The sequence below is a fragment of the Salvelinus sp. IW2-2015 genome, linkage group LG31, assembly GCF_002910315.2.
Source record: "Salvelinus sp. IW2-2015 linkage group LG31, ASM291031v2, whole genome shotgun sequence".
NCBI lineage: Eukaryota > Metazoa > Chordata > Actinopteri > Salmoniformes > Salmonidae > Salvelinus > Salvelinus sp. IW2-2015.
The window spans coordinates 9,629,628-9,647,907 of record NC_036870.1 but is presented as its reverse complement, the minus strand read 5'-3'; the positions used below and the strand labels follow the sequence as shown (position 1 = coordinate 9,647,907).

General features: G+C 41.9%; 1 protein-coding gene across 1 annotated transcript; it reads left to right on the top strand.

Moving 5' to 3' along the window:
* Positions 1 to 12,061: 12,061 nt before the first annotated feature.
* Positions 12,062 to 16,948, top strand: tapbp.1 (TAP binding protein (tapasin), tandem duplicate 1). The gene is made up of 8 exons (XM_023976454.2): positions 12,062 to 12,467; positions 12,980 to 13,165; positions 13,432 to 13,680; positions 14,152 to 14,511; positions 14,757 to 15,080; positions 15,691 to 15,789; positions 15,927 to 15,955; positions 16,262 to 16,948. Exons 1-8 carry the CDS (start codon positions 12,407 to 12,409, stop codon positions 16,271 to 16,273), a joined length of 1,320 nt encoding a protein of 439 aa, XP_023832222.1. The 5' UTR covers positions 12,062 to 12,406; the 3' UTR covers positions 16,274 to 16,948.
* The last annotated feature ends 1,332 nt before the right edge of the window (positions 16,949 to 18,280 follow it).

Sequence of the window (18,280 nt, the reverse complement as noted above, 5' to 3'; positions counted from 1 at the left end):
CATTAAATAAAGTTGCCTCGTTTATCTCTCCCGCCTGTGTGGTAATCCTTCTGTGTAATCATCCTATCATGCCACACTGATTTCAGAGCACCCCTTGATTGACCTGGGCAGTCTACAGTATGTCATGGTAAGAGCATGTTTTGTATATTCAGTGAATATCATTTGAAAATGAAAACAAAAATATCATTTGAAAATGAAAACAAAATTGCCTTGAACTTGTCGCGTAAGAACAACATTTTGAAAAACACCAAAAATGTTATGTAGAGAAAGGTTTTTGTTTACTGTAAGATATTATTAAACAAATGTCATCAAATACCCTCAGAAGTCTACTGCGGTAAAGTGATCACTTATGGCCAACTCTCCGCCCTCAGTGCCATTAGAAAGCAAACGGAAGGGTCCTTTTAAATTGACCATCCTTAAGCGGAAGAGTATTGGTTAAGAGGTTTCAATGATTTAGCCATGGCTAAAAAGCATGACCTGGGGAAAATAAGTAAGTTGTGGGTGAAAATATGTATCAGATAGACAGAGAGACAGATAGAGACAGAGATAGAGAGCAAATACAATTAGTTGATCAGTTTAAGTGTAACTGCAAATAGTACAAATGCTTGGTTTTAAGGTGATGACAGTGATCCTTTGTGGGAGAAACCTCTGCGAAGGCCTCTGACAATGACCATTTAACTAAACTTATGTTTGAGAAATTGGTTTATTTGTCAATTGGGCACATGATCAAACATTGCAAATGATAATTACACGCCAGATCTCCATGTAGTGGACAATGTTTTTGTTTTTATTGGTAGCCACCACACATTCAAGAGCAAAATATTGTCTCAGCCCCACAGTCAGTGAACTGCCATTATATCTCTGTCTTGATCCCACACACAGAGCAGATGGATTTTACTGGGGGGGCCATGTTCTCCACAAGGATTTTGTGCAGCTTTTCCCTCATCTCTCTCCATGCAGCCACTGTTTCCCCTTTTCTCCTCGGAGCACTGGTAGTCTGGGTATCACTCGTAGCCGGACGTAGTCCTCTCTTTGGGCCTGAGGAGGTTCAAAGCTGGAGGTACAGCACTGAGGGACAATGGGCCTCTTTTGCCTCAGAGTCTTGCCTGTCAATGGAATTTCCTTTCCCACAATACATTTGGGCGTTGTTGCATATTTCTGAAACAAAGACAGTTATGAAGAATCAGAGAAAATACATATAGTTGGTCACAAACTCAAGGAAAGCAAGAAGCGAGCAAATCTCTGTCCACTTTAAAATAATACTTTCCAAAGGTATTCACCATATGTCTCTGATGTTTCACAAATCATTTGATAAGGATTATGCAACATTTAGGGCAGGGATCATCAACTAGATTCAGCCACGGGCAAATTTTTTCTGAAGCGAATGTTCATGGGGCTGGAACAAAATAAAACGTTAAAACGGGTGGCCTGACTCTCTGTGGTCATTCATAATAAAACGCTAAAATGGGTGGCCTAACTCTGTGATCATTCATAATGAAATGTTAAAACGGGTGGCCTGACTCTCTGTGGTCATTCAATATAAAACGTTAAAACGGGTGGCCTGACTCTCTGTGGTCATTCATAATAAAACGTTAAAATGGGTGGCCTCACTCTCTGTGGTCATTCATAATAAAACGTTAAAATTGGTGGCCTCAGTGCTAGCTGTGCCACCAGAGACTCTGGGTTCGAGCCCAGGCTCTGTCGCATGGCTCTCGACCTTAGCCTCTCATGAGGCGGTACGGGAGTTGCAGTGATGAGACAAGACTGTAACTACTACCAATTGGATACCATGAAATTGGGGTGAAAAAAATGGGTGGCCTGACTCTCTGTGGTCATTCAAAATCCCTAAATTCCCAACCTGACCACATTCCATCATGGGCACCTAATCATCCCCCTCATTCCTAATTGGCAGATATCACTCCTCACCTCTCCACCTGATAGTGTGGTGAGCGTTCTGGTCAGGTGATACACATTGATGGTGGATGAGGTGAGTTTCCCCCGACTATGTAAAGCGCTTTGAGGACCTCAGTTGGTAGAAAAGCGCTACTTAAATCCAATCAATTATTATTTATTATTATTATTTGTATATGATCACTCTGTATTATGCATGGGAATATTTGTGAACAGATTTCCAAAATTAACATCACTTGGAGCTGATTTCCTGGTGTTTTAACACTCTTTTATGTCCGAAAATGAAAATTCAACTGGTGTTTTAACACTCGTTCGTATATGTCCGACAATGAAAATTCAACAACAACAAACAACGTCTTGGTCCCATGTTTCATGAACTGAAATAAAATATCCCATACGCACAAAAAGCATATTTCTCAACAACAAAAAGTGGCACCATTTTTTTTACATCCCTGTTAGTGAGCATTTCTCATTTGCCAAGATAATCCATCCACATGACAGTTTTGAGGGAGCTTGCAATTGGAATGCTGACCGCAGGAATGTTCACCAGAGCTGTTGCCAGAGAATTTACGTCGTTTTAGAGAATTTGTCAGTACGTCCAACAAGCCTCATAACAGCACACCACGTGTAACCACGCCAACTCAGGACCTCCACATCCGGCTTCTTCATTTTTGTTTAGAATATACAGTTTTGTATTTTTTAMTTATTTTTGCTCAGAAAACTTGGGGGGCCAAATAAAACCACCTTGGATTCAGTGCATCCAGTAGGTGGCAGTAACACATCTGTTTGGGTTGTAGTCCGCTATAAAACCCCACAGAAGAAGAAGAAAAACCAAGCGAAAGCAAAAAGGGACTTACTAGTACGTGAATCTGTGCAATAGAAACTCTTGTTTTCGTTGCAAAACCCCCCAATAATAAACACATCCCAACCCCTTACCCCATGTAGCCAAGACAGCAAATGGAAGCCTAGTAATGCCAGTTGTTGGGGGGGGAGCTAACACAAGCTTGCTCTATGCTGCTAATAGTGAGAAAGGACAACTTCCCGAAAAACCCACAAATTTGAACTTTGGCCTTCTATGACGAACATACGCACTCAGTCTCAATTGAAAGGGTCGCGTATAACACAGTACAATGTGTGGTACTGAATCACCATTCAAAGGTAACGCATACCTTTTTTAATTTTACCCCCTTTTTTTCTCCCCAATTTCGTGGTATTCAATTGGTAGTTACAGTCTTGTCTCATCGCTGCAACTCCCCTATGGGTTCGAGAGCTGTGCGTCCTCCGAAARACAACCCAACCAAGCCGCACTGCTTCTTGACACAATAGCCACTTAACCCGCACCAATGTGTCGGAGGAAACACCGTACACCTGGCGACCGTGTCAGCGTGCACTGCACCCGGCCTGCCACAGGAGTCGCTAGTGCGTGATGGGACAAGGATATCCTCCCCTAACCCAGACAACGCTGGGCCGACTGTGCGCCACCCCATGGGTCTCCCGGTCACGGCCAGCTGTGACAGAGCCTGGACTTGAACCCAGAATCTCTAGTGATTTCCACAATTTAAAGGGGGGATTGTAGTCTAATCGTGTGGGCGACCTGTCATTCATGGTTTCCCCACCTGTTTTGAGCCCCAACTGATCAACTCCCTCCAACAAATGCATATTTTATATTTTATTCTGGCATTAATTCGTGTCACATATCAGTTTGCAAACGATGTAAAAAAAGTCCTTAGTTAGTAAAGCGGCATAAAAGCATGGTCTCTGTCTTGAGTAAGGCAGCTCGACAAAATGCAGGTGTTTCAGCCTAGCTCAGTGCTTTCTGTAGTGGACTGGCAACCAGCGAAAACACTGAATGTAGGTGTTGGTAATCTTCTCAACATGCTCCGTGATTGGCTCAGTGTTCTGTCACTCATGGGGAGACTATGTCACCGCAGAATCTACAGGGGGAGCAAGGRCATAGACAGAAGGGGTAACCCAGATACGTCACAGGGGCTATAAAGCTGAAGCATCCGTTTAGAATGTTTTCCCACCACCAAATATGGTAGTAATGTAAGTAAGATGGCGCCGACAGACATGGCAGCTCTGCTTCTAGCCCCTAAGCAACTTTGCAGTATTTATTTAAAAAAAAATATTCTTACATGATTAGCCAAAGACAACGCCGGCAGAGAAGAGGTATTCGGAGTGTACTTCTAGACTCACCCACCACCCGCCAACCCCTCTTTACGCTACTGCTACTCTCTGTTCATCATATATGCATGGTCACTTTAACCATATCTACATGTACATACTACCTCAATCAGCCTGACTAACCAGTGTCTGTATGTAGCCTCGCTACTTTTATTGCCTCGCTACTGTATATAGCCTCGCTACTGTATTTCACTGTCTTTTTACTGTTGTTTTTATTTCTTTACTTACCTATTGTTCACCTAATACCTTTTTTTGCACTATTGGTTAGAGCCTGTAAGTAAGTATTTCACTGTAAAGTCTACACTTGTTGCATTCGGCACACGTGACAAATTAACTTTGATTTGATTTGAGGCGTGCACAGCCGTGTATATTCCTCCTCAAAACAATACCATGACGGCCCACAAGGACCTACACTGGACTTTGTGCAAACTGGAAACCACATATACTGAGGCTGCATTTATTGTAGCTGGGGACTTTAACAATGCAAATTTGAGGAAAACGCTACCAAAGTTCTATCAGCACATTGCCTGTAGTACTTACGCTACAAAAACTCTTGACCATTGTTACTCTCCCTTCCGGGATGGATACAGGGTTCTCCCCCGCCCTCAAATCATATCATGACTCCATTCTGGTCCTCCCTTCCTACAGGCAGAAACTAAAACAGGAAGTACCCGTGCTAAGGTCTATTCAATGATGATCTGACCAATTGGAATCCATGCTTCAAGATTGTTTTGATCACGTGAACTGGGATATGTTCCGGGTTGGCTTTGGGTGACTGAGTTCATCAGGAAGTGTATAGCGGATGTTGTTCCCACTGTGACTATGACAACTTATTCAAACCAAAAACCGTGGATAGATGGCAGCATTTGTGCTAAAGTGAAGGCGCGAACCACCGCATTTAACCACGGAAAGGTGACTGGGAATATGGTTGAATACAAACAGTGCATGCCCTCCGTAAGGCAATCAAACAGGCAAAACGTCAGTACAGAGATAAATTGGAGTCGCAATTCAACGGCTCAGACACGAGACATATGGGGCAGGGACTCCAGACAATCACGGATTACAAAGGGAAGACCAGCCACGTCGCGGACACCGACGCCTTGGTCCTGGACAAGCTAAACACCTTCGCCCACTTTGAGGATAACACAGTGCCACCGACACGGTCCYCTCCCGAGAACTGTCGTTCTCCGTGGCCGATGTGAGCAAGACATTTAATCGTGTTAACCCTCGCAAGGCTCCCCGGCCCAGATTGCATCCCTAGCCGAYTCCTCATTACATGCGCAGACCAGCTGGCTGGAGTGTTTACAGGCATATTCAATCTCTCCTTATCGCAGGCTGCTGTCCCCACTTGCTTCAAGATGTCCACCATGGTTCCTGTACCCAAGAAAGCAAAGGTAACTGAACTAAATTACTATCGCCCCATAGCACTCACTGCTGTCATCATGAAGTGCTTTGAGAGGCTAGTCAAGGATCATATCACCTCCACCCTACCTGTCACCCTAGACCCACTTGAATTTGCATACCGCCCCAATAGATCCACAGACGATGCAATCGCCATCACACTGCACACTGCCCTATCCTGTCTGGACAAGAGGAATACCTATGTAAGAATGCTGTTCATTGACTACAGCTCCGCCTTCAACACCATAYTACCCTCCAAGGTCATCATTAAGCTTGGGGAGCTGGGTCTGAACCCCACTCTAAGCAATTGGGTCCTGGACTTCCTGACGGACCACCCCTAGGTAGTGAAGGTAGGAAACAACCAGACAACACAACAGTAGTAGGCCTGATTACATCTGGAATACCATCTGCTAAATATGTGTATGTGACCAATAAAATGTTATTTGATGAGGAAGATGAAGTCCAGTCACAGGTAGTGGGAGAGGATGGAACTAGGTGAAACTGGGCAGACATTCTGCAATTTTTTTAGATCAATACATTTTTCTGTTACCAAAACTAGAATCTGTTACGAACACAGTGTACTAAGTTTTACAGACTTGACACTTTGCCAAAGTAAAAAAAACAACTTTATTTATTCAGAAGGAGTGCAAGGTTGAATTGAGTTTGTGCACACGCAAATACGTGCTACAACACGCCAATAGGATCTCGCTAGCTCGTACTTGGCTTTGCCCACCTCCTCTCTTGTTCTTCCCACTATGATTYATTTGCTCCCACTGTAAACGACACAGATAAACTGTCTTGGGTTAGTTATAAATGTCTTGTGCTGAACAAATAGGCCTACCTCGTCACAGCTCGTTTGCTTGCACTTGGTTATACTCAGAGCTAAGTGTTAATGATATAAAAACAAACATGATGAATTTACTGAACATAAATGTACAGTTGAAGTCGGAAGTTTACATACACCTTAGCCAAATACATTTAAACTCAGTTTTTCCACAATTCCTAACATTTAATCCTAGTAAAAATTCCCTATCTTAGGTCAGTTAGGATCACCACTTTATTTTAAGAATGTGAAATGTCAGAATAATAGTAGAGAGAATGATTTACTTTCAGCTTTTTGATCTTTCGAATTCACATTCCCAGTGAAGTCAAGAAGATTTACATACACTCAATTAGTATTTTGTAGCATTCGCTTTAAATGTTATTAACTTAGGTCAAACGTTTCGGTAGCCTTTCACAAGCTTCCACAATAAGTTGGGTGAATTTTGTCCCATGCTACTGACAGAGCTGGTGTAATGAGTAGGTTTGTAGGCTCTTGCTCGCACACGCTTTTCAGTGCTGCCCACAGCTTTAATTCCTGGCTTAATGTCTTGAGATGTTGCTTCAATATATCCACATAATTTCCAACCTCATGATGTCCATCTATTTTGTGAAGTGCACCAGATCCCTCCTGCAGAAGCACCCCCCAAACATGATGCTGCCACCCCGTGCTTCACGTTGGGACATGGTGTTCATCAGGCTTGGCAAGCCCCCCTTTTGGTTCCACTAACATGGCGTCATATGGCAACAGTTTCTATTGTTTGTTTCATCAGCCAGCAGAGGACATATGTCTCTCAAAAAGTACAATCTTTGTCCCCATGTGCATTGCAAACCGTAGTCTGGCTTTTTATGGCGGGTTTTGGAGCAGTTGGTCTTCCTTGCTGAGTCGGCCTTTCAGGGTTATGTGCGATATTAGGCTCGTTTTTCTGTGGATATTGTGATTACTTTGTTACCTGTTCCTCCAGATCTTCACAACGGTCCTTTGCTGTATGTTCTGAGATTGATTTGCACTTTTCGCGACAAAGTCTGTTTCATCTCTAGAGATACAGAACGCGTCTCCTTTGCCTGAGTGGTATGAGGCTGCATGGTCCATGGTGTTTTAACTTGCGTACTATTGTTTGTATCGATGAACATGCGGTACCTTTCAGGCGTTGGATTGCTCCCAAGGATGAACCAGGACTTGTGGAAGTCTACAATTAATTTTTCTGCTGGTCTTGGCTGATTCCTTTTTGATTTCCTCATGATTGTCAAGCAAAGAGGCACTGAGTTTGAAGGTAGGCCTTTGAAGATACATCCATCCCAGGTACATCCTCCAATTGACTTAAATGATGTCAATAAGCCTATCAGAAGTCTTCTAAAGCCATGACATTCTTCTTGATTTTTCCAAGCTGATTAAGGCGATCAGGTCAACTTTAGTGTATGTAAACTTCTGACCCACTGGAATTGTGATATACAGTGAATTATAAGTGAATAATCTGTCCTGTAAACAATTGTTGAAAAGTTACTTGTGTCATGCCACAAAGTAGATGTCCTAAACCGACTTGCACAAACTATAGTTGTTGACAAGCATGTTTGTAGTGTGTTGAAAAATTATGTTTTAATGACTCCAAATAAGTTATCCTAATCCGACTTCACTGTAGTTGCAGTTTTCCCGTCACTGAATTCACCACAAAGTGTTGACAATTCATTATTTGGCATACATTGCCTTCAGGAAAGTATTCATACCCCTTGACTTATTCCACATTTGTTGTTACAGCCTGAATTCAAAATGGATTAAATTAGATTTTTTTCTACACATTCTACCAATAATGAAAGGTGAAAACATGTTTTGAGAAATCTTGAAAATATATTGAAAATGTAAATCCAGAAAATATCAAATTTACATCAGCATTCACACCCCTGAGTCATACCTGTTAGAATCACCTTTTGGCAGTGTTGATACAGCTGTGAGTCTTTCTGGGTAAGTCTCTGAGATTTTGCACACCTGGATTGTACAATATTTTCTTTAAAAAAATCTTAAAGCTCTGTAAAATTGGTTGTTGATCATTGCTAGACAAACACACATTTTATTCAGGACATAAAGGTCATTTCTTTGACACATTTTTTGCAGTTTTACGTTAGGTACCTTATTACAAACAGGATGCATGTTTTGGAATATTTTAGTCTGTACAGGTCCTTTTACTTTTCACTCTGTTATTTAGGTTACTACTTGTGGAGTAACTACAATGTTCTTGAGCCATCTTCAGTATTTTGCTATCACAGCCATTCAACTCTGTAACTGTTTTAAAGTCTCCACTGGACTCATGGTGAAACCCGTGAGCGGTTTCCTTCCTCTCCGGCAAGTGAGTTAGGAAGGATGCCTGTATCTTTGTAGTGATTGGGTCTATTTATTCACCATCCAAAGTGTAATTGATAACTTCACCCTTCTCAAAGGGATACTCAATGTCTGCTTTTTTTTTACCCATCTACCAATAGATGCACTWCTTTGCGAGGCATTGGAAAACCTCCCTGGTCTTTGTGGTTGAATCTGTGTTTGAAATTCACTGCTCGACTGAGGGACCTTACAGATAATTGTATGTGTGGGGTAGAGAGATGAGTTAGTCATTAAAAAAATAATGTTAAACACTATAATTACACATACAACTAATGTGACTTGTTAAACATATTTTTCTTCCTGAACTTATTTAGGCGTGCCATAACAAAGGGGTTTGGCCTACCGAGTGGCGCAGCGGTCTAAGGCACTGCATCGTAGTGCTAGAGGCATCACTACAGATCRGGGTTCGATCCTGGGCTGTGTCACAGCCGACCGGGAAACCCATGAGGCCATGAGGAATCCTAGTGGCYGCTGGGTGCARGCAAGCTGACTTCGGTCGCCAGCTGTACGGTGTTTCCTCATTGGTGCGGCTGGCTTCCGGGTTAAGKGAGCAGTGTGTCAAGAAGCAGTGCGGCTTGGTGGGGTCGTGTTTTGAAGGATGCATGGCCCCCGACCTTCCCCTCTCCCGAGTCCGTACGGGAGTTGTAGRGATGAGAAAAGACTGTKACTACCATTTGGATATCACYAAATTAGGGAGAAWWWTTMMTATTTTTTCCCCKCAAAACTTAATTCAACTTTGACATTATGGGGTATTGTGTGTTGGCCAGTGACACAAAATRTWAATTTTATCCAATTCAAATTCAGTCTGTAACACAACAAAATGTGGAAAAAGTCAAGTTGRGTGAATACTTTCTAAAGGCCCTGTATATCAGATGTATTGGGATAAAGGAAAAAGACACATCAGTCTCTTTGTGACGATTGACAATAAAGTAATTTACAGTGCATTTGGAAAGTATTCAGACCCGTTTACTTTTTCCACATTTTGTTACATTAATCCCTTATCATAAAATGTATTTTTTTTAAATCCCCTCATCAATCTACCCATAATACCCTATAACGACAAAGCAAAAACAGGTTTTTAGATTTTTTTTGCAAAAAAACAAACATTTCCATTAGTATTTAGACCCTTTACTCAGTACTTTGTTGAAGCACCATTGACAGCAATTACAGACTCGACTCTTCTTGGGTATGACGCTACAAGCTTGGCACCCCTGTATTTGGGGAGTTTCTCCCATTCTTCTCTGCAAATCCTCTCAAATTCTGTCAGGTTGGATGGGGAGCGTCGCTGCACAGCTATTTTCAGGTCTCTCCAGAGATGTTCGATCGGGTTCAAGTCTGGGCTCTGGCTGTGCCACACAAAGACATTCAGAGACTTGTCCCGAAGCCACTCTTGCYTTATCTTGGCTGTGTGCTAAGGGGTCTTTGTCCTGTTAGAAGGTGAACCTTCGCCCCAGTCTGAGGTCCTGAGCGCTCTGGAGCAGGTTTTRATCAAGGATCTGTCTGTACTCCGTTCATCTTTCCCTCGATCCTGACTAGTCTCCCAGTCCCTGCCGCTGAAAAACATCCCCACGGCATGATGCTGCCACTACCATGCTTCCCCGTAGGGATGGTGCCAGGTTTCCTCCAGACGTGACGCTTGGCATTCAGGCCAAAGAGTTCAATATTGGTTTAATCAGACCAGAGATGTGTCATGTGCCTTTTACTGAGGAGTGGGATTTTTTATTTTATTTCATCCATTTTAAAATAAGGCTGTAACGTAACAACATTTGGAAAAAGTCAAGGGGTCTGAATACTTTCCGAATGCACTGTTTCTCATCTAAGCCAGTCTAGATAACCTGCAAGCGTATTGTGGTAGGCCTACATACAGGGAGGTCTTCCAGCAATCTGCTGCTGTAGGTTTAGTTCTTACAATGGCCTTGACTCTAATCAATAACACGGGAGGAGGATGACTTTGATGAGAAAGAGGAGAAACAATGTATTCTTCCTATAGTWTTCTCAGAGGGCTTGTGGTTTGGGAGGATTMCACAATAGAGTTATCTCAGGCTAAGGTCTATGGAGCTTTATTTGGCATACTGGATGGGACCCATTGAAGGACGTACATTGTGTTGGATCTAGTTTAATTTGATAGGAAATGGTTTAGTATCATCACATTGACAAACACAGCAATAAAATAATATAGTATAGAAATGCAATGGAGAGTGGAGACAAACAGTGTTGAGGTAAGTCCCACACCCTTTCCAATAAGAGGATCAGTATGCAGCCATCTTGTGTCTATCTATCCTCAATCATAAGATGGCCAACACACTGAAGCATCATCTAGTTCTAGTAGCCTATACATGGTTGTTCATATCCATACTGCTGTGTGGGATGTAGGACTATTACATTGACACGTTCTTTTAATTTAAAAAGTGTTTTTGTTTCGCAAAGACTAGGCTACTGAAAGAACTAAAACAGTGCCAGTGTATACTAGCTGAAAACTCGTTGACCATAACTACAGTAACAAGCCTACACATCCAACCAAGTCATCTTTGGTCATATTTTCACATTTTCTCTCCCCAATGAAAATGTGTTCTGGAATTCTTGGCCACTCCCAGTGTGTTCTGGTATGTGRGTGACGGGAATAACCAAAGCGAGTTCAGTTTGTGAATGGAAAGTCCCTGAAATGAACAATAAAAGAGTCAAAAACCAGCCGTCGCATAGGCTACAGTGAAGGATAAACGATGCCACAGTGKCATCTATATGTAGACTGTAACTCTCCTCACTACTGTTTCAAAGAAATCACATGATGAGTCACTTCACTTTTGGGTATCTGTCGCTCTGGGGTAAAMATTCCTCTAGGAACAGATATGGGATCAGCTTCCCCTCGTCCATTCCAATACTTAACCATTAGTAGGAAAAATMCAAATCTGACCCAAGATCAGCGTTTTAGGGCAACTTCACCCTACTCCGTCTCGACATCAAAGTAGAAGTTGCCTCACCACAAATCTTGGATCAGATTACCTTATTCCTTTTTGCCATCTTGTTTCTCTGCATTCTGCAAACAATCAGGCAACTCTGTGACATTCCAATTCAGGAAGAATGAAAAACAAGCTATTTAGTTTTATATTTAAAAGGTAGCAGATTTCACCTGTTGACTGGAAATACAAGWCAGCCAGGGGCTAACTCTTTCATAAAAGAATGACCCATCATGTATTAATTCATGCCACTGTACCGAAATCCATGTGACGTTCGTAATTTCGAACAGAAGCAGCCAGCCAGGTATAAACTCTAATGGTGTGCATGTCCCCTGATTCCAGTTTCAAAGAAATCAAGTGATCTTTACCACGCTGGGGCACGTTTGAAAGTAACGTTAGTGTTGGTGCACCATCTAGTGTTGAGTGTGCATTCTGCAATGCGTTGACGTCGTCGTATTTKTTTGCGCGGCAAATCATGTTGTGCACGAAGCTCTCTGAGTTTGTAAAACAGTWTATTTTTCACAACATGTTTATGCAATTTGTGCCTCATAAAATCAGTGTATTGARTTAACCTAATATTGGACACCGTGATGGTTTATCATTATCTATGCCTCGTCTAGCTATGCAAATGTCGGTCTGAAAAATGAAAGTGAAAGCAGTTTCTGCAGGCCACAGGGGAAGGCCGAAGAAAACATCATATTTCTCCATGCTTTAACAACTCCAAACTACACCAGAACAGTCGATAACACTGTCGAAGACAACCATGGACAATATTTCAACAATTTACAAGCTATCGTTTCTCGCCTTTACTTGCTTCATACACGGTAAAATGGTCGACTTTTTCTTACTGTATTTCCTTTCAACTCTCCGGCATTTGTGCTGTAGCTTTTAAAAAATATATATATTGAAGAATATTGAACATGACTTAATATATGATACAATTTGAAACAACTGTTGCTACCGTATCTACTTAATCTGTATTGATCTGTGATACTTTGTTACTTTGTAGCTTGTATATGCATTGCACTTGGCTGATTAATTTAGATCATTGTGTGAAATGACAAGCACACATAAACAGCCTTACAGCAAATATGTATTCATACGAATGCAATTGTTTTTTAAAAATTGATTACAGTTCAATAATAGAGATTTACAGTAATAGGGACTTACAATATTTTGGTTTTCACTGTCTGAATACTAAGCATCTCCATTTGCTCTTTTGATTGCCTTTTCATATCTATTCTTACCAAGCTAATCTACAGTAGTTTATCTTCTCACCTATCCACATTGATGGTCTCACATATTCACACAACTTTCTCATCCTTCTCTCTTCCAGTCTATGGGACAAGCTGTCCAGTTCTGGAGTGCTGGTTTGTCCAGGAGAAACCAGGTCGAGGTGGTGGATTCCCTGCTGCAATGATTCAGGAGAAGTCACTACTGTATATCAATACAGACCCAGAAACCAAGTCACAGCAGGGACCATCTGCAGACATTAACCATGATAGAGTCTACTACATCACTGGTCAGTACTTATCATTATACATTATATAGGACAATCTCTTTAGAAATTATGTAGGATTTGAATGACAAACCAGTCGCTGTTAAAGGTGCACTCAGTCAGTTTGGTGTTACAGCTCAACAGTTCGCCATCCTCGAACACCAAGCCTCTAATTTAAATTATACAAGACTACAAGAGTGTTGTCATTTTAGGCAGAATGTTTCAGAAAAATAAATGTTATTTCATTGAAAGGATAACTTTTATAGACAAATCTCCCTCTCTCTCATCAGACCCAGCAGCCATCCTCTGCAGTTCCTCTCTGCATCCACCAGAGGGCTCAGTCCATAAACCACAGTGCGAGATAAACCCCTTCATGCCCCAGCCCTCCACCGTTCAATGGGCAGTCCCGCTCACTGACTCTGCCCACAGTCCTATCTACCTGCAAGCTGACTGGTACTCTGCAGCCTTGCAGGGCCTTGACGGACAGCTGGGCCTGTCCAGTGTCATGCGTGCTCCCACGGCAACCAAGGAACCCACTGGTAAAGAGCCCTATGATTGAAAAAGAATTACATTCTTCTTGAGCAAGGGTTGTTTAAGTCAGATTGTTGTATTTAACCATTACAAGTGTTAAAGATGGACTTCTAATCAAAATTTTATACAGTTACCAACACCACAGTGATAATGACTTATTATTAACCGGGGCTCCCGAGTGGCGCAGCGGTCTAAGTCACWSRATCGCTAGTGCTAGAGGCGTCACTACAGACACTCTGGTTTGAATCCAGGCCGTGATTAGGAGTCCCATAGGGCGGCGCACAATTGGCCCAGCGTCGTCCGGGTTTGGCCGGTGTAAGCCGTCATTGTACATAAGAATTTGTTCTTAACTAATTGAAATGAATTTGTCATATGCCATGAAGAAGTATATAATCCGGTGATGTTTATTACTACGCAATGTCACAGATAAAGTAGTGTGAAAGTTTAATGTCTCTCTCGTACCCCTCTCTCTCTCCCAGTGGTGCTCAGTGTGTCCAGTCGAACCCCCTTGGTCCGTTCCAGACTCGGGGAACCGGTGGTTCTAGACTGTGGGTTCTGGATGGAGGCCACTTCTCCTCTCTCTGGCTCTGGCTTCGCCGTGGAGTGGCGCTACCAGTTCAGGGGCGATGGACGTCTGATCCTGGCCTACGACGGCAAGACTGACCGATTTGCCGAGACCAAGGAAAAGGGAGCAGGGCTAGACTTCACGGCTCTGCACGAGACAGGAAATGCATCACTGATCCTGCAGGAAGCTGAAGTGCGCCACACAGGAACCTACATCTGCACGGTGTACTTGCCCTATCTCCTGGCTCAGGTGGCAGTGGAGCTGGAGATTGTAGGTGAGGAGAGATGAATACGCTTGATTAGTCTGCCAATACTAAAGCGTTGCAATGTGTAGAATCTCAACCACTATGTATTTACATGTATAGTATATTCACTGTAATAACAACTGTAACTCTATATACAGTACATTCTTATAATGGTATGTCATGGTCAACTAAATAGCATTAGAAAACATGCCATATTTGTGTATCATCCTCTTACCTCATTCTCTCACTCTTATTTCTCCCTCTATCTCTCCCAGAGCCTCCGTCCCTCTCCATCTTCCCCTCCCCGCTCCCTCTCTCCGTGCCCGGCCAGGTGGTGAAGGTGCAATGRGAGGCGTCAGGATTCTTCCCCCTCTCCCTGGAGTTCCACTGGGAGTTAACAGGGCCTGACGGTAAGGTCAGGCCCCTGGGTCAAGGCAGCGTGACAGGCCACAGGCAGGGCCCAGACAACACCTACAGCCAGACCACCCGTCTGGAGTTAGACTCAGCCAAGCTGGACCTTGGCCGTGGAGGGGAGGTCACCTGTGTGGCCGTCCATCCTGGAGGCACCCGGCGGGCCAGCGTCACCCTCAATGTCATCGGTGAGAGATCATTTAATAGAGCTGCATTGAGTTGATGGATATTGCCCCTGGGTTCACTGATTCAGAGCCTGATATTTGTATCCCTGTAAAGGTAAAGGTTAGAATTGTGGTAAGGGAATCTGTGGTTAGGGGCAATTTATACCTCATGCAATGTTCTTTACATTCCATACATGGGTCCATAAAGCAATAAGGCCCTATGGGGTGTGGTATATGGCCAATATACCACACCCCAATATACCACACCCCAGCCGTGGTATATGGCCAATATACCACGGCTAAGGGCTGTTCTTATGCACAACACAATGCAGAGTGCCTGGACACTGCCCTTAGCCGTGGTACATTGGCCATATACCATAAACCCRAGAGGTGCCATATTGCTAATATAAACTGGTTACCAACAAAATAAAAATAAATGTTTTGTCATACCCGTGGTATACGGTACTGATATACCACGGCTGTCAGCCAATCAGCATTCAGGGCTTGAACAGCCCAGGTTATAATTTCTGATATGCAGTTACTTTGATCTGAAAAGTCAAATACATTTGACTTGACACAACACAACTTATCCTGAGTATGTCTTAAATTTACTCTATCTCTTCATCCCAATCAGGTGTTAATGGTCCCTCCATTGAAGACTCCATGGCGATGGTTGCCGTGGCCCTGGGGCTCTATGGTTTGATCAAGATCGTCTCCTGGACATTTAGCTCTGGTAACTACAATCGGTTTGAAKTAAGATACACAAAAAAATATGTTGAAGCCGTGAAGCTACAGTGTGAATTTGGATCTTGCGAATTCATTTGGATCTTGTGTGTCAATCTAATGCTTGACCTTTTCTTGCCTTTATAGGGTCCGATGATACTAACTCACAAGAGAAGGTAATTTCGCTTTCGTAAATGTCGTCAGACATATTTTGTAGTTAAGTGTAACTACTATGTATCTGTGTATATTTCCCAGCTAACACTGTCTTGCCCAAATTTGTTTTATCTCAAGCTGTATCCCTCTAGTTAAAACTCCAGCCCCTGGATTGTCAATCAATCAATTGTATTTAKTATGGATTACTATGTAATATGATGACATTATCTGTTATGTATTAGTGAGTTTTGAATTAGGCCCTTGGATTTCTCCCAGTCTGTTTTGTTAGTTTACACACGTTGGGCTCATCCTTATCCTCTCAATTACAGAAAGTGAAGTAAATGTGGAAACACCTGGGATTCCCAGGTGAGTGTGTAATGGAACCAACAAAGCTGGAATTTCAGGAATAAAAGTGCACCGTTTGTGGAAGGTTGTGGAAGGTGGTACATYGAAAGAAGATATTGAGTTTCTGACAGCAGTTGACAATGGTTGATCTAACAAGTGGTCGGGGAATAAAAATATTTGAATAGGTGACTGATTTAAATATTGACTGATTTAAATACGGTTATACAACTGTGAATTCCTCTCTAGAAGAACTCAAGAGACTTGTGCACATGWGCGTATGTACATATGGATATAGATKATTGTGTGTTGTGTTATTAGTGGTTCTATTGGGTTAATTGACCCAGGAATTAAAGATTGAACCCTGTCATTATTTGCTTTTCTTTTGATTCTGAAGGTGAATATAAGACAAAATCCTTTCAATTGGAATTAGTAATTCCCTGGAAGTGTGTTTATATATTGTTTTCATTTTGTTTGTTTTGGGRTATATTTAATTTGATCTTGCCTTGTATAGACGGTATATAGGCTATAGTGATTTTTTGTTTTTTGCTATTGATGTTCCTACCACCACATAAGAATTGTTAGATTAGTGTATTTGCCAGGAATGATCAACAACTTTGAGCAAATGAGGACTATTTGTGATGGGATGTAATAAATTCTTAATCTTCAAAGCAGTTTCCCCGTTGTTGAATGTGTGTTATTTGTCATGTGATAAGTAGATAAGAAGTATTTATCATATGAAAATCCTAGGATCTTTTGATTAGGGGTGCTTCTGCTTCCACACAACTTGACTCAAGGATGTGAATACTTAACGTTTTCCTTGGTCATAACCTAGCTGACTAATAAACTCAACTCCACGATTTAGAATGGAGTTGAGCGGCGACGAGTGTGTGCATCAAGTTTCAGTCAGTGGATTCTTGTAAAAATGTACATTCTTTAATGCCTACCCTGTACATGTTTGTCKTGTGTCACTGTGTTCTTTTTGTGTGTGCTGTAATCCATCGTTTTTGATAAAAGTACCGTTTTATGTAATGTCTGTCAAACTGCACCCGTATCCACTGTTTTTCAATGGAGTAGGAAGTTACTTTATGTACTACCACTCCATACTCTTATATATATKTATTATTTAATGCTTACTGTGTTTCTGTGCTTTTCGTGATTGTAATAGATTGTAAAAATGCATTATAGCCTATGCCTCCACAGCCAAAACAAAATATTCTAGTTCAATGACTGGTTGCTCCTTCTCTGTTTAAACAATGGCACCCTTTGCAGAGGTCGCGTAAAACACTCCTTTTTTTCATCACCAAAATAAAAAAAAACGCTGATACACAGAACGAACACYGTCACAAGGTAGGCATTAAAGAATGGACATTTTTTACAAGTATAGACTGACAAGTGTAGTCAGCCCAAACTCGTCGCTGCTGGAGTTGAGTTATTGGCCTAGTTTTAACCATATGGTTGTACMCTCAGTTGCAAGGAGCGCAACTGTATTCGCCTAATCACTTAKTCCAAATGAAAGACACATTTTTATGTTAATGCTATCAATATGTATCGTATGAGTCTCAGAAACACAAAATAACGAATTGGTTTAGGTAAATGCACTATGCAGAAATCGCTCCGCCATTTCATGGTTGCTAAAATTCMAATAGTTTCAGTTTWTGTGATTAAACAAGCAAGTATAATGTAGAAAATCATTTTACCATCTATTCTTAAACCGTTGTGAAATATATTTACCATAACAAAAAATATTGTATTTTCAGCTGTTTGAAGCTGGTGTMCAAAACCGAAAGTAAAAACTTAAGAACGAGAAGCATAGAAATAGCGCACATAGAACAMATCTAGCACTTCTTAAACTTGCTTTCAATGAAGAATGACAGATCCATAACACACATTTATATGTGAATTTGGTCGGGTCGACCAAAAATTGACATATACAGCTTTAAACAAGCTGACGGGCAAATGTAGACAATTTGGACAAAACACCTGACATGTGAAACTAGAGTAAA